At 42.4% G+C, this 25,830-nt stretch overlaps 1 protein-coding gene across 6 annotated transcripts in view; it reads left to right on the forward strand.

Annotated features, from left to right (window-relative positions):
* ZBBX (zinc finger B-box domain containing) overlaps nt 1–25,830 on the forward strand; it is a 346,983-nt gene that overhangs the window by 256,410 nt on the left and 64,743 nt on the right. For 3 of the 6 annotated variants that reach the window (XM_073578937.1, XM_073578938.1, XM_073578943.1), the window contains 2 exons: nt 436–542; nt 3,737–3,899. In XM_073578937.1, coding sequence (XP_073435038.1) covers nt 436–542; nt 3,737–3,899 — 270 coding nt within the window. The remainder of the gene's footprint in view (nt 1–435; nt 543–3,736; nt 3,900–25,830) is intronic. The other 3 variants (XM_073578941.1, XM_073578940.1, XM_073578942.1) reach the window with 3 other exon arrangements.

Here is a 25,830-nt window from a genome sequence, read left to right on the forward strand (position 1 = left end):
TTCTTTCATGCGATTTGCTGTGTCAGTGATAAGTTTAAATTAGATAAAGCATGGGAAATAAACATTAAGTTTGAGAAAGTGAGCCATTTTTACAATTACCCAGGCATTCTTGTTAAATCCTCTAATTAGTCAATTAGCTGTGCGCTGATGCAGACTGCTCCCTCTCTGTATTTGACAGTGCTTGCTGTAAAGCCCTGCTAATGTTCTGGACCAAAAAATACAAGCGGTGCTTCCATTTATATCCGATGTGTGAACAGCTCTACATGTAAAGAGTTTTCACAAACTCCAAACTACCTTGCTCAGAGCGAAGTCATTTTTATCCAGAGCTTCCGGGATCTCATGATAGACTGTGCAGTTTTCAGGAGACGGCACAAGTGTGGCAGGACAATTAAGCAGTTGACAGCTATGTATACTCTTTTAATGCATTCAATACAGATCATCCTCTTACAGCATCACATTCGCAAGACAGCAAATCAATGAAGTACAAAAGCTTTAAGGACAGCCGGAGCTGGGATACAGCGCTAATGGTAAGCGTGCCCCAGGTAAAATTACATAACATCTTTTCAGTCTGTTTCATCTCATATTTGTTATAGATACTGTGATGGTGGTAAAATGCCTTGTAAAGAATTAGAGACGTGCCCGTTGTTTTATTGTTGTGCAGGCGACCGGTGCGAGGCTTGTTAAAGGAACAGTTCAAGTGGAAATAAACGCTAACACAAAGTGTTGGGCATTACGTCACCACGCCTTTATTAATGAAAACTGGATGTTACATGTTAACTTGCTGTACAGCCATTGACTATGGTAGATAACGGAATGCCCTAAACTTTCTAAGCTATCTCTAAGGCTACATTCACACATCTGAGAGATTTTTTTTTTTGGTTGTCATCCTAGTTTATTCTGTTTTTTCTTTCTCATTCTTTTTTTATTTTTCCAATGCAAATTGTGTGAAGATTTTTATTAATTGACACTTAACAATGGATCAGTTAAAAAAACAGATAAAGCTTCGATGAAAAACTGAAGGACAAAAGATGCCTTTAGTGTATCATCCATTTTACACGGATCCTCGTAGATTGCCTAGTCTGATACGCAAAACTGATGAGAATAGGACATGAAAAAAAAAAAAAAAAAAAGACCCTCCTACTATTTACAAAAGCTTTTATTTTAATATTTAAATACCATAAAAAGGCGAGGCTAAAGAGTCTAATAAGACTAGACTCACACACCTGTAATCATATTCATGTTCATACAACCATATTTTTGTTCCATCTGTAAAAAAAAACCCACTACACTGTACTTGGCTGTATTTGGCAGCCCCATAGACAATAAATTGAGTGGAGAAGTGTATGCCTCGCTCTCATACAGCATTTCAAAGCCTCGCTTTGAGGTACATCAGGGTACCAGTATGAGGGTATCAGTTGGACCCAGCGATTAGTTATTACCTATTCCACTAGACCCCAAACATCCATGCCTGTATTTTAACACAATGGTATCTGATCCTCATGTCAAGAGATACATTACTTGTGTGTTGTACATGCAGTATAGCTTTCAATAATATTTTTCCAGTATTAGTTGATTTTTGGCCAAGAGACGTAAAGAAACATATTAAGGGGCCTCGTTGTCTTGGAAGTTCCAAAATTAACTTTAAGGGAAGATGTCTCGGCAACATTTTTACTCTCTTCTCTCCTAATTATGTATGTCATGTATTGTAAGAATATTAAAATACTTACCGACCTCTATTTCTCCGAAAATCGAGGAAAATTCACTTGGACTACATTACATACTTTATATTGTTAGGATGTGTTATGCAAAAATAATTACTGAGTCATCTGCTATAAAGGGAACCTGTCACGTGTTTCATGCTGTCCGAACCATGGGCAGCATGAGTCAAAGCCTGGCTGCACAATTGTAGCCAGGTATTTTCTTTTATGAAATCCTTCAGATAAAGAATATAGTTCCAAGATTTGGCTGGGAACCATAGTCAGAGTAAGGCTATGTGCACACGGTGCGGATTCTGCTGCGGATCCGCAGCGTTTCTGGCCCTGCGGGTCCGCAGCAGCTTCTGCTGCGGTGTACAGTACCATTCTTTGCAATGGTAAAGCCAAAAACGCTGTGCACATGCTGCGGATTTTTCCCCACGGATTTGCTGCGGGTTCAAATCTGCAGCATGTCAATTCTTTGTGTGGATTCCGCTGCGGTTTCACACCTTCACCATTGTGAGGTGTGAAACTGCAAGGCTAAACCGCAGGCTAATCCGCAGGTAAACCGCAGGTATTTTGACCTGCGAATTTACCTGCAGATTTTTCAAAATCCGCAGCACTTCCAAGTATGTGTGCACATAGCCTATTGACCAGTCCAATTTTTTCCCAGCACATTTGCAGGTGAGAGTTGCTATGGTAGAGATCTGTCAATCACCTGAAACTCCGCTGGGAGAAACCAACCGGGATCGGTGCCAGACTAGTCTCTTCTTTTAACTTTGGTTCTAGATCTTCTAACTATGCTTGAGCGTTTCAGAGAAAAATATACCTGGCTACAATCGTGCAGCCAGGCTCTGATTCATACCGCCTGTTGTTGGGCAACATTAATCCAATAACAAGTTGCCTTTAAGAACGAGTCATAAAATATTTGCGGTCCTAAAACAACCCAATGAAATCAGCAGCGTCCCAAAAGAAATGTTAAGGTATTCGCTGAATATGACGAGACGCTTGTAGAGATACTGAAGCTTCGGCATGAAGTGCAGTGTTTCTCTGGTTACACACTGTTACACACCTAATTGTTATAATGATAGGTAATGACAACATTAAAATGTTCAGCTTCTATGCAATACGTATCTGAATATTCATCTGTATCATCAGGGGATTACCTGATATGTAGAGAGAATATCTGCTGAATACAAACAAGCCATTAGCAATCGTGACACTCTATTTTCTTCCATGAGACAGAGCTAGCGGAATTATCTTAGCCCAGTTTATCCAAGTGTGATTACCCTGTACATGTGGCAGAAGTTACATTGGGAGATATTTTCAGATTCTATACAGCTAAAGCTCTTCATTTTAACAAATGCCGTTATCATCTCTTTATACGGTGACATGAGTACACATGGAAGTCTGCGACAAGGAAATCAGCTGCAGCGCCATAGATACATTCATATTCATATAGTAGCATGCCAAGTAGTGCTAGAATCTTACATCCTCTTATATACTTATGACAGCGTAAAAATGAGAATCCAAAGCCCATGCTGAGAATAATATGGTGACCTTAATTTCCTCATCTGAGCGCTCCATTTTTATTATGTCCTCCTTGCGAGGAGATTCCATGTAGACATTAAGTGCCACTATCATGTAAGTGTTTTGTCAAAGGGTGGCAAGCATTGCTCTGTGTGACCTCCATTACATATTATTCCTGTACCAGGAGACACACCGGTTTGGATAGAAATGAAAAATGTTACACACTCAGCTGGTTAAAAGCTGCAGGGGATTGTGAGAATGTCTTACCCTGAATACTATATCAAAACTTGTATCCCTTTATCTTGTTGCCTTTAAAAAGAGCATTAGCCCGCAGCAGAAAGTGATGGTCAGATAAATAATTTCTACCGCATGAATATTTGCGACAGGAGCCGGCCAGGAACTGTTATTTTTTTATTCTCTGGTTTCATTGATTTTTAAGGAGCTATAACAAATAATTCTTAAAATATGAGTCAAAGAAGAAAAGAATTGAGTGTCACTTTGTTATACCTTAGAAGCCGCAAAGCGCTGTCTTCAGGCAACCACACCGGATATCAGAATATCAAGGTTTAAAAGGATTTTTCATGTTGGATATTGAGCCTGTTGAGGGTAAAGCGGAGAATTGCCAGTCACAGTCCCCTGATCTTACTGCAGTGGATGAGGAGGTCACTTATACAGGTAAGTGTGCAAGAATCAATTAACATTTCAATGATGAAGTCAAAGATCCAGATGTTATTTAAATTAACCTTTGAATTATAATTTAAAAGTAAAATACACTTGCCTTACAAATCCCCCACTACTCTTCATCCAATGCTGCAGACACCCTGCCGGTTCCTACTTTCCATTCCAGCAATCAACAAATCCTTCAAGAACTCGATGTCTGCAGATCCTCTTTCGTGCTATGGACAAGTGACAGATACAGCAAGTAACTGGCTGTCAAGAGAAAGTATCAGCAGGGTGTCCTGGGCAGCATTGGAAGTAGAGTTTCGTGGGATGAAATGGTGAGTAGAGATGGGCGGACACCTGGATACTCAGGTCCGGTGGGTTTGACCGAACAGTTACAAAAAGTTCGGATACCAGAACAGTACCCGGACCTGAACCTGGACCCCATTCACTTGAATGGGGGCCTGAACATCCAGTGTTTGACATGCTGTCATGTGCAAGACAGCGCGTCAAACACCTCTTCTGATCGGCGGTAAATCCATCACTGCCGATCAGACAGCTGCACACTGTCAAAAGACAGCGTGAGTGTGCAGCTGTGTTTGGAGATATAAAGTAAACCTCTGGTCACTGGTGTCAGTTGATGGGACTACAGCTCTCATCAGCTGCTGCCGCTAATAACAGCGAGAGCAGGAGCAGCTGATTGGAGTATTTATCAGCCAGTGCCCACACTGTAAATAAATAATTAAAAGAAACCCAGTATGGGTTCCCCTGTATTTGTGATAACCAGCTAGGCAAAACCTATAGCTGAGGACTGCAACCCTCAGCTGTCAGCTACAGCAAAGTTGGTTATCAAGAATAGAGGGGTCCCCACTTTGATTTTTCACTGTGACTCACTGGTTAGCACTGCAGCCTTGCAGCACAGGGGTCCTGGGTTCAAATTCCACTAAAGACAACATCTGCAAGGAGTTTGTATGTTCTCCCCGTGTTTGCGTGGGTTTTTTCCGGGTACTCCTGTTTCCTCCCACATTCCAAAGACATACTGATAGGGAATTTACATTGTGAGCACCACTGGGGACAGTGCCAATAATGTCTGTAAAGTGCTGTGGAATTAATGGCGCTATGTAAATGAGTAAAATAAATAATTTTAAAAATCGGTGTGGGGTCCCCCCCAATTTTCATAAGCAGCCAAGGTAAAGCAGACAGCTGGGGGCTTTTATTCTCAGTCTGGTAAGGGGCCATGGATATTGGCCCCCACCAGTTTAAAAATAGCAGCCTGCAGCTGACCAGAAAAGGCACATTTATTAGATGCACCACTTTGCTTGGCTCTTCTCACTTGCCCTGTGGCGGAGGCAAGTGGAGTAGTCAAGCCCACGGATTAGTAACAGAGAGGCGTCTATAAGTTTTTTTTCAACTTACTCTGCTTGTCCCCTTATGTTGTGAGGTCAAGAAACTTTTCAAAGTGCTTTATGATCCATGTAGTGCTGGACATGTCTTTATTTGACCACAACACTTTATTGGGTCTTGGTGTCTCAATTTTAGTGTGATTGATTAACGAGAAGAGAGAGAGCAAAAAAAAAAAAAAAAATCTTAGCCTTAACCTCCTATATATTCAGGCCTAGCTAGGGGGAGCATTTATGCAGGGGTGGCATTTGTGCACATGTAATCGAAGTACATGTATCAAAGTACTACTGGCAGTTATAACATGGCAGTTAGACAGGGCAGGAGACAGGTAAGACATTTATATACATCTACTCCCTGTACATTAGGAGTACAACAAATACAGTGGGGCAAAAAAGTATTTAGTCAGTCAGCAATAGTGCAAGTTCCACCACTTAAAAAGATGAGAGGCGTCTGTAATTTACATCATAGGTAGACCTCAACTATGGGAGACAAACTGAGAAAAAAAAATCCAGAAAATCACATTGTCTGTTTTTTTTTCATTTTATTTGCATATTATGGTGGAAAATAAGTAGTTGGTCAGAAACAAAATTTCATCTCAATACTTTGTGATATATCCTTTGTTGGCAATGACAGAGGTCAAACGTTTTCTGTAAGTCTTCACAAGGTTGCCACACACTGTTGTTGGTATGTTGGCCCATTCCTCCATGCAGATCTCCTCTAGAGCAGTGATGTTTTTGGCTTTTCGCTTGGCAACACGGACTTTCAACTCCCTCCAAAGGTTTTCTATAGGGTTGAGATCTGGAGACTGGCTAGGCCACTCCAGGACCTTGAAATGCTTCTTACGAAGCCACTCCTTCGTTGCCCTGGCGGTGTGCTTTGGATCATTGTCATGTTGAAAGACCCAGCCACGTTTCATATTCAATGCCCTTGCTGATGGAAGGAGGTTTGCGCTCAAAATCTCACGATACATGGCCCCATTCATTCTTTCATGTACCCGGATCAGTCGTCCTGGCCCCTTTGCAGAGAAACAGCCCCAAAGCATGATGTTTCCACCACCATGCTTTACAGTAGGTATGGTGTTTGATGGATGCAACTCAGTATTCTTTTTCCTCCAAACACGACAAGTTGTGTTTCTACCAAACAGTTCCAGTTTGGTTTCATCAGACCATAGGACATTCTCCCAAAACTCCTCTGGATCATCCAAATGCTCTCTAGCAAACTTCAGACGGGCCCGGACATGTACAGGCTTAAGCAGTGGGACACGTCTGGCACTGCAGGATCTGAGTCCATGGTGGCGTAGTGTGTTACTTATGGTAGGCCTTGTTACATTGGTCCCAGCTCTCTGCAGTTCATTCACTAGGTCCCCCCGCGTGGTTCTGGGATTTTTGCTCACCGTTCTTGTGATCATTCTGACCCCATGGGGTGGGATTTTGCGTGGAGCACCAGATCGAGGGAGATTATCAGTTGTCTTGTATGTCTTCCATTTTCTAATTATTGCTCCCACAGTTGATTTCTTCACTCCAAGCTGGTTGGCTATTGCAGATTCAGTCTTCCCAGCCTGGTGCAGGGCTACAATTTTGTTTCTGGTGTCCTTTGACAGCTCTTTGGTCTTCACCATAGTGGAGTTTGGAGTCAGACTGTTTGAGGGTGTGCACAGGTGTCTTTTTATACTGATAACAAGTTTAAACAGGTGCCATTACTACAGGTAATGAGTGGAGGAAAGAGGAGACTCTTAAAGAAGAAGTTACAGGTCTGTGAGAGCCAGAAATCTTGATTGCTTGTTTCTGACCAAATACTTATTTTCCACCATAATATGCAAATAAAATGAAAAAAAAACAGACAATGTGATTTTCTGGATTTTTTTTTCTCAGTTTGCCTCCCATAGTTGAGGTCTACCTATGATGTAAATTACAGACGCCTCTCATCTTTTTAAGTGGTGGAACTTGCACTATTGCTGACTGAATAAATACTTTTTTGCCCCACTGTATATACCATATGCATTTGTGTAATTTTTATTCTGGCCGCTGCATTCACACACATCCACCGCCCTGGCATTAACTCTCTACACTCCATCCATATCGGCCCCTCGCTCCTTTCCTCTCCTATGTATAGCACTCACGCTCTTTTCACATTGTTAAATTGCACAGATCCAGTCAGTCCCACCATTCAACATCAGAGACGCTCTCACAAATCACTTAACCATCTGCTCACTCTTTCTATCCTCCTTCTCCTAGTCGCAGGAGACATTGCTCCCAACCCTGGTCCCCCTTGTTATAGAAAGTCAAACCCCCTGACTGCTATACTTAGAAACCCCTCTAATCTTATTAATATTCCCTGCATGCCATCTGTCTCTCTTAATTGTGCACTTTGGAATTTTCGCTCAGTGTGTAACAAACTCTCCTTCATCCATGACTTCTTCCTTTCTAATTCTCTTAACCTCCTGGCTCTTACTGAAACCTGGATCAAGCAGTCAGACACTACCGCTGCTGCTGCTCTTTCATACGGGGGGCTACACTTCTCTCATACCCCAAGATCAGACAATAGAGCAGGTGGAGGCGTTGGTCTGCTCCTATCACCAAAATGTACCTTTCAGGTTATCCCTCAAGTACCGTCACTTGTCTTCCCTTCTTTTGAGGTCCATGCCGTCAGACTCTACACCCCCTTCTCCATGCGAGTGGCGGTGGTGTATCGTCCTCCCGGCCCCTCCCATCAGTTCCTGGATCATTTTGCCACTTGGCTTCCACATTTTCTCTCCTGTGACATCCCTACCCTCATCATGGGAGATTTCAACATCCCCATTGCTCTTCCCCTCTCATCATCTGCTACTCACCTTTTATCTCTAACCTCCTCATTTGGCCTTTCGCAGCTTACTAATTCTCCAACGCATGAAGACGGTAACTCCCTCGACTTGGTCTTCTCTCGGCTTTGTGCAGTGGATGATTTTGCAAACTCCCCTCTCCCGCTCTCTGACCACAATCTTCTTTCATTCTCTATCAAGAACTGCCAGGCTGCTCAGGTCACCCCCACTGTCCAGACTTATAGAAACATACAGGCCATTAACACCCAGAAACTTATGAAGAACTTACAGTCTTCATTGGCCCCTATCTCCTCCCTCTCATGTCCTGATTCTGCATTGAAGCATTACAATGAAACATTTCAAAGTGCCCTGGATGAATTTGCATCCCCTATAAATAGAACACCACAACGCAGACGGCGACAACCCTGGCACACGGTGCAAACACGTTTCCTGCAGCGGTGCTCCAGGTGCGCCGAACGTCTGTGGAGAAAATCCAATCTACATGAAGATTTCATCCATTTTAAGTTTATGCTTAGAACATACAACACTGCCCTTCAACTCTCCAAACAAACCTATTTCAACACCTTCATCACCTCACTGTCCAATAACCCGAAACGTCTCTTTGACACTTTTAATTCTCTACTCAATCCAAGAGTACAGGCCCCAACCATGGAGCTCCGAGCTGACGATCTGGCAATTGCTTCAAAGAAAAAATTGACCAGATTCGACAGGAAATTATCTCCCAATCACCTCATACCATGCACTGTCCTCCCTCCCCCACTGCATCTAGCTCACTCTCTGATTTTGAACCAGTCACAGAAGAAGAAGTAAGCAGGCTCCTTGCATCTTCTCGCCCAACTACTTGCACCAGTGACCCATTTCCATCACATCTCCTCCAGTCCCTTTCCCCTGCTGTCACCCCTCACCTAACTAAAATATTTAACCTCTCTCTCTCTTCTGGTATTTTTCCCTCCTCATTTAAGCATGCCATCATACATCCACTACTTAAAAAACCATCCCTCGACCAAAACTGTGCCGCTAACTATAGACCTGTCTCTAATCTTCCCTTCATCTCTAAACTCCTGGAACGCCTGGTCCACTCCCGTCTTATCCGCTATCTCTAAGAAAACTCTGTTCTCGACCCTCTCCAATCTGGTTTCCGCTCTTTACACTCCACTGAAACTGCCCTCACTAAAGTCTCTAATGATCTGCTAACAGCTAAATCAAATGGTCATTACTCCATGCTAATTCTCTTGGATCTCTCTGCAGCATTCGACACTGTGGATCATCAGCTCCACCTCACTATGCTCCGTTCCATTGGCCTCAAGGACACCGTTCTCTCCTGGTTCTCCTCCTACCTCTCTGACCGCTCCTTTACTGTATCTTTTGCCGGTTCCTCCTCCTCTCACCTTCCCCTTACTGTTGGGGTCCCCCAAGGATTGGTTCTAGGCCCCCTCCTCTTCTCCTTGTACACTGCCCCTATTGGTCAAACAATCAGTAGATTTGGTTTCCAGTACCATCTCTATGCTGATGACACCCAATTATACGCTTCTTCTCCTGACATCACGCCAGCCTTTCTAGAAAACACCGGCGATTGTCTAAACGCTGTGTCTAATATCATGTCCTCACTATATCTGAAACTGAACCTGTCAAAGACTGAACTCCTGGTGTTTCCTCCCTCTACTAATGTACCTATACCCGACATTGCTATTTCTGTGGGTGGTTCCACTATTACTCCCCAGCAACAGGCCCGCTGTCTTGGGGTCATACTTGATTCCGAGTTTTCCTTTGCCCCCCACATTCGATCACTGGCTCGCTCTTGTCATCTGCACCTCAAAAACATTTCTAGAATTCGACCTTTTCTTACTTTTTACTCTGCAAAAACTCTTACTGTTTCTCTTATTCATTCTCGTCTCGACTATTGTAACTCTCTTCTAATCGGTCTCCCTCTTACCAAACTCTTCCCTCTCCAATCTGTCTTGAATGCTGCAGCCAGGATCATATTCCTCACCAATCGATACACCGATGCCTCTACCTTGTGCCAGTCATTACACTGGCTACCCATCCACTCCAGAATTCAGTATAAACTTATTACCCTCACCCACAAAGCCCTCCATGGCTCAGCACCACCCTACATCTCCTCCCTTGTTTCAGTATACCACCCTACCCGTGCCCTCCGTTCTGCTGATGACCTGAGGTTAGCATCCTCAATAGTCAGAACCTCCCACTCCCGTCTCCAAGACTTTACACGTGCCGCGCCAATTCTTTGGAATGCACTTCCCAGGTCAATACGATTAGTCCACAATCCCCACAATTTTAAGCGTGCCCTGAAAACGCATTTATTCAGACTGGCCTATCGCCTCAACACATTAACCTAATCTATCCCTGTGTGGCACAGCCAAAAGTTTTACCATAACCAGATTTCCCGCATCATGTTCCCACATGCTTTATGCATCCATTAGCCCTCTGTGTCCGTACTGTCACACACCTAACATTATGGCTGGTCCATACAATCAGGGCAACTGTTACCACCCACCTTTCATGTCTACCTCTTTCCTCATAGACTGTAAAGCTTGCGAGCAGGGCCCTCATTCCTCTTGGAATTTGTTATAATCTACTGTGTGTGATTATTGTTATCCTGTAATGTCTATTGTCTGTACAAATCCCCTCTGAAATGTAAAGTGCTGCAGAATATGTCGGCGCTATAAAAATAAAATTTATTATTATTATTATTATTATTATTATTATTATTACTACTAATCGTATAGTTGTATGGTAAATAAAGTCACAGCCAGTATAAAGTCCTTTATTTGAAATAAAACAAAACACACTTTTAGATTTTTGTTTAAAAATAACAAACATATTTAAACTCTTTATAATCACGTAACACGCCCCTTCCACTGAAGCCCTCATCTTCTGCAATAAAACAAAAATAAAAAACAACCATATCCCTCATCTGTCTGTCGTTCTGTCCCATGACGTAATCCATGTCTGGGGGATAAACAGTTTTCAAACTGAACGGTACTAAGATGTTGCTGTCCATGCTGAGAACCACTGGTGAATAAGCTGCTGCGTGCGCAGCCCCAGTGACTAGCGGTGATGTCATCGAGGTTACTACGGGTCACTGAGGCTGTTTTCCCAGCTTCAGTGACCTCAGTGAGATTCCTCGCTAACTCAGTGAGAAAAAGTCTCTCAGTGCAGAGGTGAGTTCACCGCAGTTCAACAGGAGAATTTCACTGTAGTGAATTTGAACTGGTTGCTCTGACATCAGGCAACTCACGGCAGTCAATCGATAATTTGAGCAAGACACTGACTGAGCCGTGACTGAAACAATGAAATGTGCCACCCCTATGACTGAAAGTAAATGATGTAAGGGAATCCCCTAACGATATAAGGTGTTTTTTTAACATAATACTTTTCTTTGAGAAAACCATGTTAGTGATGCACATTGCACTGGGGTCAGTTGAATAGCTAATAATGACGTGCCAGGTTCCCTTTAAAGTGGTTTTCAATAATAAACCATGCAGCACCTTTAATCAGCTGATCACAATATACAGTATCAATGTGGCTAAAGATAACGAGAAATCTTTAATCCGATCATGGTGGGCAGTTGTCGTCTCTTGACTTGGGGGGTGAGATGACTAAGATTGCTGAAGACTGAAATATTTACTCTAATGTGAAAAGTAGACTAGGGTGTGACTATAGTTGAATAGCGCAATTTACTGTAACAATCTATTAGTAAAAAAATAACAATCACGCTCAATGCTAAGGAGAGTATGATGAGAGATGAAGAAGTTTTTAAGGGATGTATCAACTACCTGCACAGTATCCCTTGTAAAATAAAAATAAATACCTTCTGCACTGTCGCCCTTGCAGCTGTGTTGGCGCCAGGTTTTCTGAGGCTTGCGTGACATTATGTCACAAAAGCCTTACGGTCAATCAGCGGCCACATTTTGGATGCTGCGCTCACTTTTTCTGCTTGTCTAAGATTCATCCACAGGACATAAGAGCGCAGCTTGATTGGCTGCAGGGCTCCCATTGCATAACAATGTCACACAGGAAGACCTGGCACCAACATTGCCGAAACGTCACTGGTGCGGGAGGTAGTATTTTTTTTTTTCATTTTGCAATCAGGAATACTTCATTTTAAAAAGGGTTTCCAGGTAGTGAGCAACCCCTTTAGAAAGGTTTTTCTGACCAATAAACATGGACCAACCTTGCATATGTTAAATACATTAAGAAACTGTCCAGACAATTAGGCTATGGTCTGACGGTCATATATTCTGTCATGCGTGAGAAATGGACTGATTATGCTAATAATACTGGGCTCAAATTCTGACAGTTGTCATCTTAGTGTGATCCAATTCTCTTGCCTTTGAGAAACATCACAGGTGCGGAGAAGACAGAGAACTTAATTTCTCCATCTTCTCCATTGTCTGTGTCCACAGATTTCGGACCGCACTTGAGTGATAGCCGAGTGCAGTCTGATGCTTCACACGGGTGCTCATGGTCCAATTATCGAATGTTAAATCGGCATGAAAGAAAAAGCGCTAGTCGGCACTGCCACGTAGTATAACATTGGGCCGAGTATAGCACTCTTCTTATTATACGCTCGTGTGAGCGCGCCCTGAAAGACATCAAGGACAGAAATGTCTTTAGCTCTTGTCGGTCTGCCCGTAAACTCTCATTGCCATAGGACCGAGCCTATTATGTGCTATTTTTGTAATTAGATTTGCTGAAAACAAAGCCGCGTTGATATTACAGAAAAGACATAAAGCTAAATCCTGCTTTTAATTAAAAAGGAAGAAAATAAAAGGGTGGTGAAATGAATTCCTGGACACAAGGTGTAAATATATGATTTAGAAACTGGAAGCTGGATCCACATTAACATTAATAAACTAAATGTTAAAGTCACATTACAATTAAAATTGTATGAGGCCGTGCTTTCAGTTTTATGCTCCGATAATAAGTGAACTAAAAGTCTGGCATTCAGAGAACACAAGAACAAGCTGGGTAATTGGTACAGCAGTGGCCATAAAGCACTCATTATAATATTTTTACAGTATCAGAAAAAAAACTTCCCGGGATTCTTTATTTATTTTTCTTACCGGAATGAAAGCTTTTTTGGTTGTTACTTTGAAGGAGCCATATCCCATGCTGCTTGTTTGAGACCTAATTACCACATATTTTAGCCAAAGGAAGAAATCGGAGAAAATCCTTCATTTTCATGATTATTGTTGTTGTTTTATTATGGCTTTAGTTTGGTTTTGGCTCTTTCTCTTATTTTGTTTTGTGTCTTTTTTTTTTCTTACTGTTGATGTTTCTATTTCACGTCCACAATGAGGATTGATTTATCATAGCTTGTATCCGTCTTGTAAAAGTGCAAGAATGAAAAATGAGTTAGCGCCAGTGTCAAGGAGATGAGAGGCATAAAATTCAAGAAGCCACAATAATGTCATGTTTTTTTCTCTTCTACTTAAAATGAGGATAAAAAGTACAGGCTAAGCAAACCTTTCATAAAGCAATAGATGTGCAAGGAAAATAAAGAATGTTTTGGAAATCCTCTCTAGTAGATGCATTTTGGGCTAATTTGCTGAGCTTTTGTTTTGCTGGTACTCACTGTATGTTCAATGCTGTGTGGAAGCAATTGCCAGCTAACTGTTCAATAGGAATATAGCTGGATAAAAATAAATTATTTGTGCTTTTTATTTCTATATAAAAGAACCGATACAAATCGTTGTTGTATAAGAAAGCATGCCGACAGCTGCATTTTTAGTGTCGTCTGAGATTTTGCACACTGGTATAAATAGTAGAGAAATACTTAGTTACAGTAAATACTCGAGTATAAGCCAACCCAAGTATAAGCCGACCCCCCAAATTTTGCCACAGAAAACTGGGAAAACTTATTGACTCGAGTATAAGCCTAGGGTGGAAAATGCAGCAGCTACTGGTGAATTTAAAAAATAAAAATAGATACCAATAAAAGTAAAATTAATTGAGACATCAGTAGGTTAAATGTTTTTGAATATCCATATTGAATCAGGAGCCCCATATAATGTTCCATGCAGTGAATGATAGCCCCATAAGATGCTCCATACAAAATGCACCCCATATAATGCTGCACAAAGGTTAATAATAGCCCCATAAGATGCTCCATAGAATAATTTGCCCCATAAGATGTTCCATAGATTATGCCCCCATAAGATGCTCCATAGATTATGCCCCCATATGCTGCCCCCATAAGATGCTCCATAGATTATGCCCCCATATGCTGCCCCCATAAGATGCTCCATAGATTATTCCCCCATATGTGGCCCCCATAAGATGCTCCATAGATTATTCCCCCATATGCTGCCCTCATAAGATGCTCCATAGATTATGCCCCCATATGCTGCCCCCATAAGATGCTCCATAGATTATGCCCCCATATGCTGCCCCCATAAGATATTCCATAGATTACGCCCCATAAGCTGCCCCCATAAGATGCTCCATAGATTATTCCCCCATATGCTGCCCCCATAAGATGCTCCATAGATTATACACCTATATGCTACCCCCATAAGATGCTTCATAGATTATGCCCCTATATGCTGCCCCCATAAGATGCTCCATAGATTATGGCCCCATGTGCTGCTGCTGCATTTAAAAATAAAAAAAAATGACATACTCACCTCTCTGTCGCTGGCTGTCAGGTGCCGGTGTCACTGCTGGCACCTGAGATATTCACCTGTCCTGCGTCCATGGCTGCTTGCTGCTGTCTGGCACGTCATCTGTCAGTGACATTCAGACTGCAGGGGGCGCGGCACGCACTAACCACGTCACTGTACCCTCTGCTGTCTGAACGTCACTGACAGATGATGTGCCAGACAGCATCAAGCAGCCATGGACGCAGGACAGGTGAGTATCGCTATACTTACCCATCATGGCGTTTTCTCTTCAGCCCCCAGCTTCTCCGCGATCTCCCTTCCTGCCTTCAGCAGTCACGTGGTACCGCTCATTAAACTCATGAATATGCGCGTATTCATGATTTTAATCAGCGGTACCATGTGACCGCTGAAGGAAGGGAGATCACGGAGAAGCTGGGGGCTGAAGAGACAGCGCCAGGACGGGTAAGTTTGACCTGACACACCCGTCCCCCTCCCCATCCGACCCCTGGTGTATATGACTCGAATAAAAGTCGAGAGGGGGACTTTCATCCCAAAAAAATGGACTGAAAATCTCAGCTTATATTCGAGTATATACGGTATACTGCTTTGTATTGAGATTGTGGATCATAAACTTTTATGGAGAACTGCCCCAATTGCAGTGCGTATTGGGGCAAATATATGAATGCTGTGTTGACAGTCTAAAAATGTGCCAGAACTTTAAGTGAGTTTACACCAATTATTAATGGACTTATTTTCTGCCAGAAATATCCGCCACAATTTTTGGTGCTTGGTGTTGCATGTTAGGCCATGCCCATATTCTGTTAAACCGTACCCCTTTTTATCAAGGTAACACTCTATTGACAGACAAGCCAGAGAACATGTCTAAAACACGTAATAAATATAAAGCAAATCATAAAAGACAGTGTTTGGCCAGAGGACAGACACATTTAGCTTGAGGACAAGCACATTTAGCTTGAGGACAAGCACATTTAGCTTGAAGACAGGCACATTTAGCTTGAGGACAGGCACATTTAGCTTGAGGACAGGCACATTTAGCTTGATAAATCTCCACTATATTTTATTTATTGTGTCACTAAAGAGGATTTTCAAGACTGGAATATTGATGACTTGTCCTTTAGGACAGGCCATCAACACCTTTTTTAGAGGAGTCCATTACTTAGCACTACCACCGATCAGGTGAAGGAGGCCACAATACTAGAAACAGTCACTACAAAATCTATGGAGGTGTAATTATGAGAAGGGACACTTCTAGAAACCCAGTGGAGTGAACTTGCCGAGTGGCTGAACAGTGGAGCTGGTGGGAATCGGATCCCCACAAAAGCCATCAATATTTCAGTCTCGAAAAAACCTTTCGCTTTATGCTTTACTACTGGTTTATACTATGTTTTTCAGAATGGCAACAAAAACCCCATAAATGTAATGAGGTGAAATGGAGATGGGAAAAGCAACCCACTCCAACACCATATGCACAAGCTCAATCAAAGCTATGAATTTCAGGAGAAACAACAAGAGCATGCGATCAATTTGCATATAAAAAATATCAAATTTTATTTAGAGAAAGTACTACAGGTAAAAATCTCAAAGTGACAGAAGTGCTCATCAGATAATGCTGACAGTATTAACCCAAATGTCCCCAACTCCTCCCACCTGGATGGAAACAAACCCGGTAAAAATCCTCAATATGGTCACACATACAATAACCCACAAGGATGCCCTTGACCCTCCGGGACGTCCTATCGTGTCGGGGATTGGAGGTATGTCAATTTATTGACTTCTATTTGAAACCACTGGTGGAACCACTGCCATCCTATATCCGTGACACGACGGACACCTCCATCTCCCCAGAGGATGCCACGTTAGGGGTGGCGACACGCGTCGGGTGGTATTCCCCCTCCTTCTGTTAGATCTTGCGGGCAGCAGGTTTTATCTTCATACCGATGCAGGGCCTTTTTCTCATGGGTTTACACATTTTCTAGGCAGATTGTGCATATGCATGCTTTCTATTTTCCCTACTTTGTGAATCTTGCTTAGGGCTACTCATTTTCAACAAGGAGGACACATGCTTCTATGGCTAGTTACAATGAGAATACATATTTTTATGGTCACCCATAATTATGTCCTTTTGTTTGACATGTAAATGGTTCATTCTACGCACTGTCATTTATGTTTTACCTTCATTCATTGTCATGTTTAATATAGGGTCCATTCAGGTTTTACCCTTTCTGGGGACATTTCATTTTTTTGGACTCACTTTGGGAACTGCAAACCATATATAGCATTTTATTGTGTAAACCATTGTCTACACATGAGGGTTCGTGTATTTATAGCCATATGTCAATCAGGTCCGCTTGATTTCCATTTTTCATGAACATGCAAATTGTCTGACATACTGCTATTTATGTGCGGCTTTGTCACACTTTTATACCTAATTATATAGGTTTTACCTTATGTATACATGTATACCTTTTGCATGTTTTTGCCCACCTTATTAGAGGGGGTAAACATCGGGTTTTCTTAGAAACCCCTTTCTTTGGAGTGTCATTTAAGGCCAATCTGTCTTGGCCTTTTTAATTGTTTTTAAGGTCACTTTTTCCTCTTGTCATTAGTGTGTTTTTCTTTTGTATGCTGCTAATAAAAATTTATTATTCTTTCATATAGTTCTGTGAAATATATTATTATTATTATTTTGTCCTATTTTGGGGTTGATCGCGTCCAGTTTTGCACACCTCTTTTTCCTCTATCTTTATGCACTATGTAATCAGGTGTGTTGGTCAGCAGTCCCCCTCGGATTTTTGTAGTGCGCTCAAGTTTATTGGTTCACGACGGACATCTTGGCACGGGTGGATGGCATACTTGTGGAACCTTCCACTCTTCTGGTCACTGCTTACGTGGAAAGTCTCTACACCTGTATAGATCATTCGGTGGGTGTGGATGCTGTCCGCCATTTTTTGGAGGCCTCTGACCTGGATGGCCCTCTACGTGAGCTGGTCCTCGAGTTGGTCATCTTTATCCTTACCCACAATTTTTTTGTTTTCAAAGACCATTTTTATTTACAGAAGTGGGGCACAGCCATTGAGGCGGCCTGTGCGCCCTCGTACGCCAATCTCTTCCTTGGCACCTGGGAGAGAGATTTGTTTGGAGACGGGGGCCCGCGGGGCGTTTCCCATGTGCTGTGCTGGTACCGCTTCATTGATGATATTTTATTTCTGTGGGATGGTACTGTTGACCAGCTCGGGGACGTCATGAGGTGTTTGAATGACAATAGTTGCAACATCCATCTGACGAACGCATTCGATGATAGAAGTGTGGAATTCCTGGACGTTCGTCTGGAGGTCGGTGTTGACCGGCGCATGCAGACAGACGTATTCAGGAAGCCCACCTCCGTAAATTCTTTATTACATGCCACATCAGCCCACGATCCCGCCACTGTGAGGGCCATCCTGGTCAGACAGTTCTTTCATATGCGCGCATCTGCTCCACGGATGATCGATTTGAGAGACAAGCCCAGGATCTGAAAATCGTTTTCTGACAAGGGGCTATAGTCGCAGGTGTGTGAAGGCAGGTTACAAAAGGGCGAGATATACCCCACGCAGCAGTCTTTTACAGTCCACCCAGAAGAGTGGATTGTCAAATGGAGATGGACCTATACGGTTCATCTATACATACAATCATGAATGGCACAATATGCGTGCCATCTTACGTAAACATTGGTCTATTCTGGAGAACGATCCATCCCTGAGGGCTGTCGTGGGGAACTCTCCTTCCATGACGTCTTGTCGGTCTAAGAATTTAAATGACCTATTGGTACGGAGCCATTATGTGCCTATTGCCAAGAACTTCTTTGGTTCCAGTGGTCCAGTGTGCGGGTCTTTCCCATGTGGGCACTCTCTTGCCTGTGCCAATGTCCTGCGCTACTCCACCCTTAGCTCCTCAGATGGCACGAGGGAATATAAGATCAGATATCGGATCTCATGTGGCACTTCAAATGTTATCTATTATGCCACATGCCCGTTCCCCAGAATATATGTGGGTCTCACCACTAGGGAGCTGAGGGTGCGAACACGTGAGCATGTGCAGGACATTGGCGCAGCCAAGACAGTGTCTGACTTGACTGAACTCAAAACTATTCCCCGACATTTCTGGGTACATCATAATTGTGATGCGGGGTTGCTGAAAATTAGGGGTATTGATGTACTGCATATGGGCATCAGGGGTGGCGACTACAAAAAAGTCCTCCCACAAATGGAGGTAAAGTGGATTGTCCAGTTGGACACCATGACACCAAGAGGGCTTAATGAGATCTTACGCTTCGCCCCTTTTTGTAGGGTCTGATGTTCCTGGTTGGATATCCACACCAGTTTTTGTAGTTTTATATTCCTTATATGGCTATAAATATATATATATATATATATATATATATATATATATATATATATATATATATTCTATATTGACTTATTCCTTTAGGCATTCCTGGTTTATGTCTTTGTTCCTTTGTCCACATAACCCTGTATTTCCCTTGCTTCCCAGCAGTAATTGTTTTTAAATGTTTTTATTTTTCGTTAATTTTTTAATTTATTTTTTCCTATATTTAACTAGTCTACAGTGGTCCTCCATTTTGGCCTTGATCTAGCCGCGCTTTGTGGATCCTATATATCGTTTTCTGCAATCAGGCAAATCTAGCATTCTATGGAAATCGTCATATAATTACTTAATGGATGTATCGCCATATATTTATCTTTGTATATGTGTATGATTCATTATCTTCATATGTATGCTACCTCATGGTGGTTATTTATATATTGATGTATGATTTTCTTCTGTTATTTATATATGGCGGCAATGTATTGACTTTTATGGCGTCTCTCTAGCTCATAATATATGCCCTTCATTGGGATCTGATTTACGCTCCTGTTGCAGTTATCCACTTTTTCTTTTCACAACCCTGTGGCCGTGCGCATCGCTCTGGTATCTGCGGCTCCACACTGTGGCAGGCATCTGTATGCACTGCGCTTGTATCCGGGCATATGCCCGGCGCGTGCGCACTGTGCATAATGCCTGTGCTGCAGTGGAGGACCTGCAGACGCCAGGGCGCATACGCTGATGGCGCTATCACCATTGGTGGATTCCGGTCATGTGACCGGGTTCAGGGGCTAATTTATGTCCTACATGGACGCTTATAGCAACTTCCTCCTTGACAAAGCGGCCTGGTGCGCCACGAAACGCGCATCGGGGTGACACTGCCGGGCTCTCCTCCTCCCCTCCCTGGTAAGCTCCTTCAAGGGCATTTTTTGAGCGGATCTCTTTGACTTGTCACTACGGATTACCCGTACCATTCAGTCACTTGTTTCTGATGGTCTCATCTTTTTGTCTCTGATCCTGTTACATAGCTCTTTGATTTTACTATGGCATCATGATATGGGTTATTGTATGTGTGACCATATTGGGGATTTTTACAGGGTTTGTTTCCATCCAGGTGGGAGGAGTTGGGGATATTTGGGTTAATACTGTCTGCATTATTTGATGAGCACTTCTGTCACTTTGAGATTTTTACCTGTAGTACTTTCTCTAAATAAAATTTGATATTTTTTATATGCAAATTGATCTCATGCTCTTGTTGTTTCTCCTGAAATTCATATATTTTTCAGAATGTAGAATAAATCCTGGGGTAATTAATGGGTTTGATCACACATGACGGATTTCTTGATGTCGATTTCAGATGAACCACACCACACACATGTTAACCTTGGAAAATTGCAGAAGATTTGCCACACTCGCCCTTACAATGAAGTCGATTTAAGAGGCTTTTCTGCTTTTTGCATCACTATCAGATTGGTGTGGGTCCAATTCTTGCCATCTTGTCAATCATTTTGAAGGTGCCACCCTTCTTGATCATGGATATTCCTTTTAAGCATAGTTGGTGGCAGGGAGTGACGGTGTGCATGAAAGGTTTTAACCTCCCAAGCATCAAATATGCCTTAACATTTTTCAGTGGTTATGCCACTTTGATGTAATTGAGTAATACATACAAAATAAATGGGAAATGTTTAAGAACATCCTTAATAGGCACTGTAAGCGGTTTATACCTTGTGGGAATAAAAGGACAAGAAATAGGAAAAACCCAATGTGGCTAAACAAAAAAGTAAGAGGGGCAATTAACAGTAAAAAGAAAGCATTTAAACTACTAAAGCAGGATGGCACCGTTGAAGCTCTAAAATACTATAAGGAGAAAAATTCTTTATCTAAAAAAATAATTAAAGCTGCCTAAAAGGAAACAGAAGCACATTGCTAAGGAGAGTAAAACTAATCCCAAGCTGTTCTTCAACTATATCAATAGTAAAAGAATCAAAAGTGAAAGTGTAGGCCCATTAAAAAATTGTGAGGAAAGTATGGTTGTAGATGATGAGAAAAAAGCTAATATATTAAACACCTTCTTCTCCACGGTATTCATGGTGGAAAATGAAATGCTAGGTGAAATGCCGAGAGGCAAAGAAAACCCTATATTAAGGGTCACCAATCTAACCCAAGAAGAGGTGCAAAACTGGCTAAATAAGATTAAAATAGATAAATCTCCGGGTCTGGATGGCATACACCCACAAGTACTAAGAGAACTAAGTAATGTAATAGACAAACCATTATTTCTTATATTTAGAAACTCTATAGCGACGGGGTCTGTTCCACACGACTGGCGCATAGTAAATGTGGTACCAATATTCAAAAAGAGCTCTAAAAGTGAACCTGGAAATTATAGGCCAGTAAGTCTAACCTCTATTGTTGGTAAAATATTTGAAGGGTTTCTGAGGGATGTTATTCTGGATTATCTCAATGAGAATAACTGTTTAACGCCATATCAGCATGGGTTTATGAGGAATCGCTCCTGTCAAACCAATCTGATCAGTTTTTATGAAGAGGTAAGCTATAGACTAGACCAAGGTGAGTCATTGGATGTGGTATGTCTTGATTTTTCCAAAGCGTGTGATACCGTGCCACACAAGAGGTTGGTACACAAAATGAGAATGCTGGGTCTGTGGGGAAATGTGTGTAAATGGTTTAGTGATAGAAAGCAGAGGGTGGTTATAAATTATATATTCTCTAAATGGGTCGCTGTGACCAGTGGGGTACCGCAGGGGTTGGTGTTGGAACCTATTCTCTTCAACATATTTATTAATGATCTGGTAGAAGGCTTGCACAGTAAAATATCGATATTTGCAGATACAAAACTATGTAAAGCAGTCAATACAAGAGAAGATAGTATTCTGCTACAGATGGATCTGGATAAGTTGGGAACTTGGGCCGAAAGGTGGCAGATGCAGTTTAACAATGATAAATGTAAGGTTATACACATGGGAAGAAGGAATCAATATCACCATTACACACTGAACCACTGGGTAAATCTGACATGGAGAAGGACTTGGGGATCCTAGTTAATGATAAACTTACCTGGAGCAGCAGCTGCCAAGGCAAACAGGATCATGGGGTGCATTAAAAGAGGTCTGGATCCACTTGATGAGAGCATTATACTGCCTCTGTACAAATCTCTGGTTAGACCGCACATGGAGTACTGTGTACAGTTTTGGGCACCGGTGCTCAGGAAGGACATAATGGAACTAGAGCGGGTACAAAGGAGGGCAACAAAATTAATAAAGGGGATGGGGGAACTACAATACCCAGAGAGATTAGCAAAATTAGGATTATTTAGTCTAGAAAAAAGACGACTGAGGGGCGATCTAATATCCATGTATAAGTATATATGGGGACGATACAAATATCTCTCCGAGGATCTGTTTATACCAAGGAAGATGACGGTCACAAGGGGGCATTCTCTGCGTCTGGAGGAGAAAAGGTTTTTCCACCAACATAGAAGAGGATTCTTTACTGTTAGGGCAGTGAGAATCTGGAATTCCCTGCCTGAGGAGGTGGTGATGGCGAACTCAGTCGAAGGGTTCAAGAGAGGCCTGGATGTCTTCCTGGAGCGTAACAATATTGTATCTTACAGTTATTGTTAGGTTCTTTAGAAGGACGTAGATCTGGGGATTTATTCTGACAGAGTTTTATAGGCTGAACTGGATGGACTAATGTCTTTTTTCGGCCTTACTAACTATGTTACTATGTTACTATGAGGTACATCACTGCAATTTTTTAGGTCAAATCCTACATTACATAAATCATTAGGAGTGAATTGCTATAACATAATGTTTCTGTCTTTTTCATTGGCTTTTTAGCCCCTTTCCCAACTTAGACATATCTAAAAGTCCATGTGACCAGGGTCTTATTGACTTATTTTATGCACACATGGGCTGTCTGCAAACAATTTCTGCCGCGGGTCAGCTGATTCTGACAGCTGACACCTGGCACTCAGTGCCAGGAGCGGTGCTGCACCATTCCTAGCATATTAACCCCCTAAATGCTGCGAGCATTTTGGGAGCCGGCAGAGGGATGACAGCCCCTGTACCCCTTGGTTCAGAGACTCTGCAAAGTCATACGGGGTTCCGATCATTGTCGTGGTGAACCGATGTCACGATGACATCCGGGTCACCAGAGCTAGGAAAGTTGCTTGATCACGCTCAGACCATGATCATCAACTTACCAGATCAATGCACCGCTGACAGTTTGCACAGCATAGGGATGCTGCTATATCCCCTCACTATACAAGCGATCAGTCTGCAAAAAAATGATAGTTCCTAAGTGGTACAAAGTAAAAAATTACTACATGTCTGACAGCTATTCCATTCCAGTGTCCGTTGAGTTCCAACCAGAGTACACCTCATTCTACTTAATGTGCTTCTGATTCGTTGATCACCTGAACCAAATATTATTTAACATAGGAAAGTATAAAAAACCCTGCTGTGGTGTTCACAATCCTCTTGCAATAGGACAAGCTGGATGGCAAAACAAGTGCTAGTAATATCCCAATACTAATTGGAATGAAAAAATAACTTTTAACCATGCCAAAGGAGTTAAAAAGAAAAGTCTTGAGTGAGGAAAAAAAGGGCTCAATTCTGACTTTACTAGCAGAGGTATACCGTGAGCATCATGTTGCCTCCATCCTTAAAATTTCTACGACGGCAGTCTATTACAACAAGGTCAAGAAGCAGACATTGGGGACAACAAAGCTACAGACCGGAAGAGGACGAAAGCGTCTCTTCACTGACCGGGAAGACCGTCATCTTATTCGAATGTCACTCAGCAACCGCAGGATGACATCAAGTGACCTACAAAAGGAATGGCAAATGGCAGCGGGGATGAAGTGCACGGCAAAAACAGTTTGTAACAGGCTTATAGAAGCAAGGCTCAAGTCATGTATAACTAGAAAAAAGGCTTTCATCAATGAGTAGCAAAGGAGAGCCAGGCTGAAGTTTGCCAAAGACCATAAGGATTGGACCATAGAGGACTGGAGTAAGGTAATCTTCTCTGATGAGTCTAGTTTTCAGCTTTGCCCAATACCTCATGGTTAGACGGAGACCTGGAGAGGCGTGCAAGCCACAGTGTCTTACACCCACTGTGAAATTTGGAGGAGGATCAGTGATGATCTGGGGATACTTCAGCAAGGCTGGAATTGGGCAGGTTAATCTTTGCGAAGGATGTATAAATCAAGCCACATACAAGGTTATCCTGGAAAAACAGTTGATTCCTTCTGCTCAGGAAATGTTCCCCAGCTCTGAGGACTGTTTTTTCCAGCAGGACAATTCGCCATGCCCACAGCTACGTCAATCAATGTTTGAATGAAGAACCACCACATCAAATCCCTGTCATGGCCAGCCCAATCTCCAGACCTGAACCCCATTGAAAACCTCTGGAATGTAATCAAGAGGAAGATGGATAGTCACAAGCCATCAAACAAAGAAGAAATGTATCACGCTTACCCTTATCTGCAGGAGGGTAGCGTGACCGGTCAAGCGGTCCCGGCGTCGGTGTAGGAACTCGGACCACGGGGCTGTCAGCAGCACAGGCTGGGAGATCGCAGGACCTGTGGAGGGGGCGGAGCGCTTGCAGAAGCACTCAGAAGCTGTAGGACCTAGCACCACGTGACCTGTGATGTCAGAGGGGCGGAGCTTATCGCAGGGACGCTGAAGTGACAGGCAGAGGGCTCAGAGAGCCAGGAGTTTATACAGTAGCGATGGTCGGGCAATCCAGAAGTCATACACAGGAGAATCAATGCGGTACAGAGTCAGGCAGAACAAGAATGGTCAGGGAAGCAGGAGGTCAGGCACGGGTCGGGCTGCACGGTACAAAATCAGAAAGTCAGAGAGTAGTCTAGGGGAGCCAAAGGTCAGAACACGGGTCAGGCTGCACGGTACAAAATCAGAAAGCCAAGAGACAGAAACCAAAATCCAGACCAGGTCATACACACCACAAACACGGAGCAGGCGAGAGGCACTTAGCAAAGGCAGGGTCGGACACACTCAAGTATGAAGTATAAACGACAGGGAAGGTTGCTCGCCTGTGGCCATAAATACCCTCCCTGAGACTGAAGAGAGGCTCCAACCATTAACCCTTCGCTTGTCAGACCAAAATTCCAGATACCATGACATTAACCCTTTGCTTGTCAGACCAAAATTCCAGATACCATGACAAAATGCTTAAATTTGTGTACCAGGAGTGGCATAAGGTCACCCAAAAGCAGTGTGAAAGACTGGTGGGTAGCATGCGAAGACACATGAAAGCTGTGATTAAAAATCATGGTTATTCCATAAAATATTGATTTCTGAACTCTTCCTGAGTTAAAACATTAGTATTGTTGTTTCTAAATGATTATGAACTTGTTTTTCTAGCATTATTTGAGGTCTGCAAGCACTGCATTTTTTTGTTCTTTTGACGATTTCTCATTTTCTGAAAATAAATACAAAATTTAGTGCTTGGAAATTCAAAGACATGTTGTCAGTAGTTTATAAAATAAAAGAACAATTTACATTTTACTCAAAAATATACCCAGTAAGAGAAAAATCAGACAAACTGAAAATTTTGCAGTGGTCTCCTAATTTTTGCCAGAGCTGTGTGTGTATATATATATATATATATATATATATATATATATAAAGAAAAATAATGTAAATATATTGTACCCATAAATAAATATTTT

The sequence above is a fragment of the Dendrobates tinctorius genome, unplaced genomic scaffold (assembly GCF_039654945.1).
Source record: "Dendrobates tinctorius isolate UK_male_01 unplaced genomic scaffold, ASM3965494v1 ptg000060l, whole genome shotgun sequence".
Lineage (NCBI taxonomy): Eukaryota > Metazoa > Chordata > Amphibia > Anura > Dendrobatidae > Dendrobates > Dendrobates tinctorius.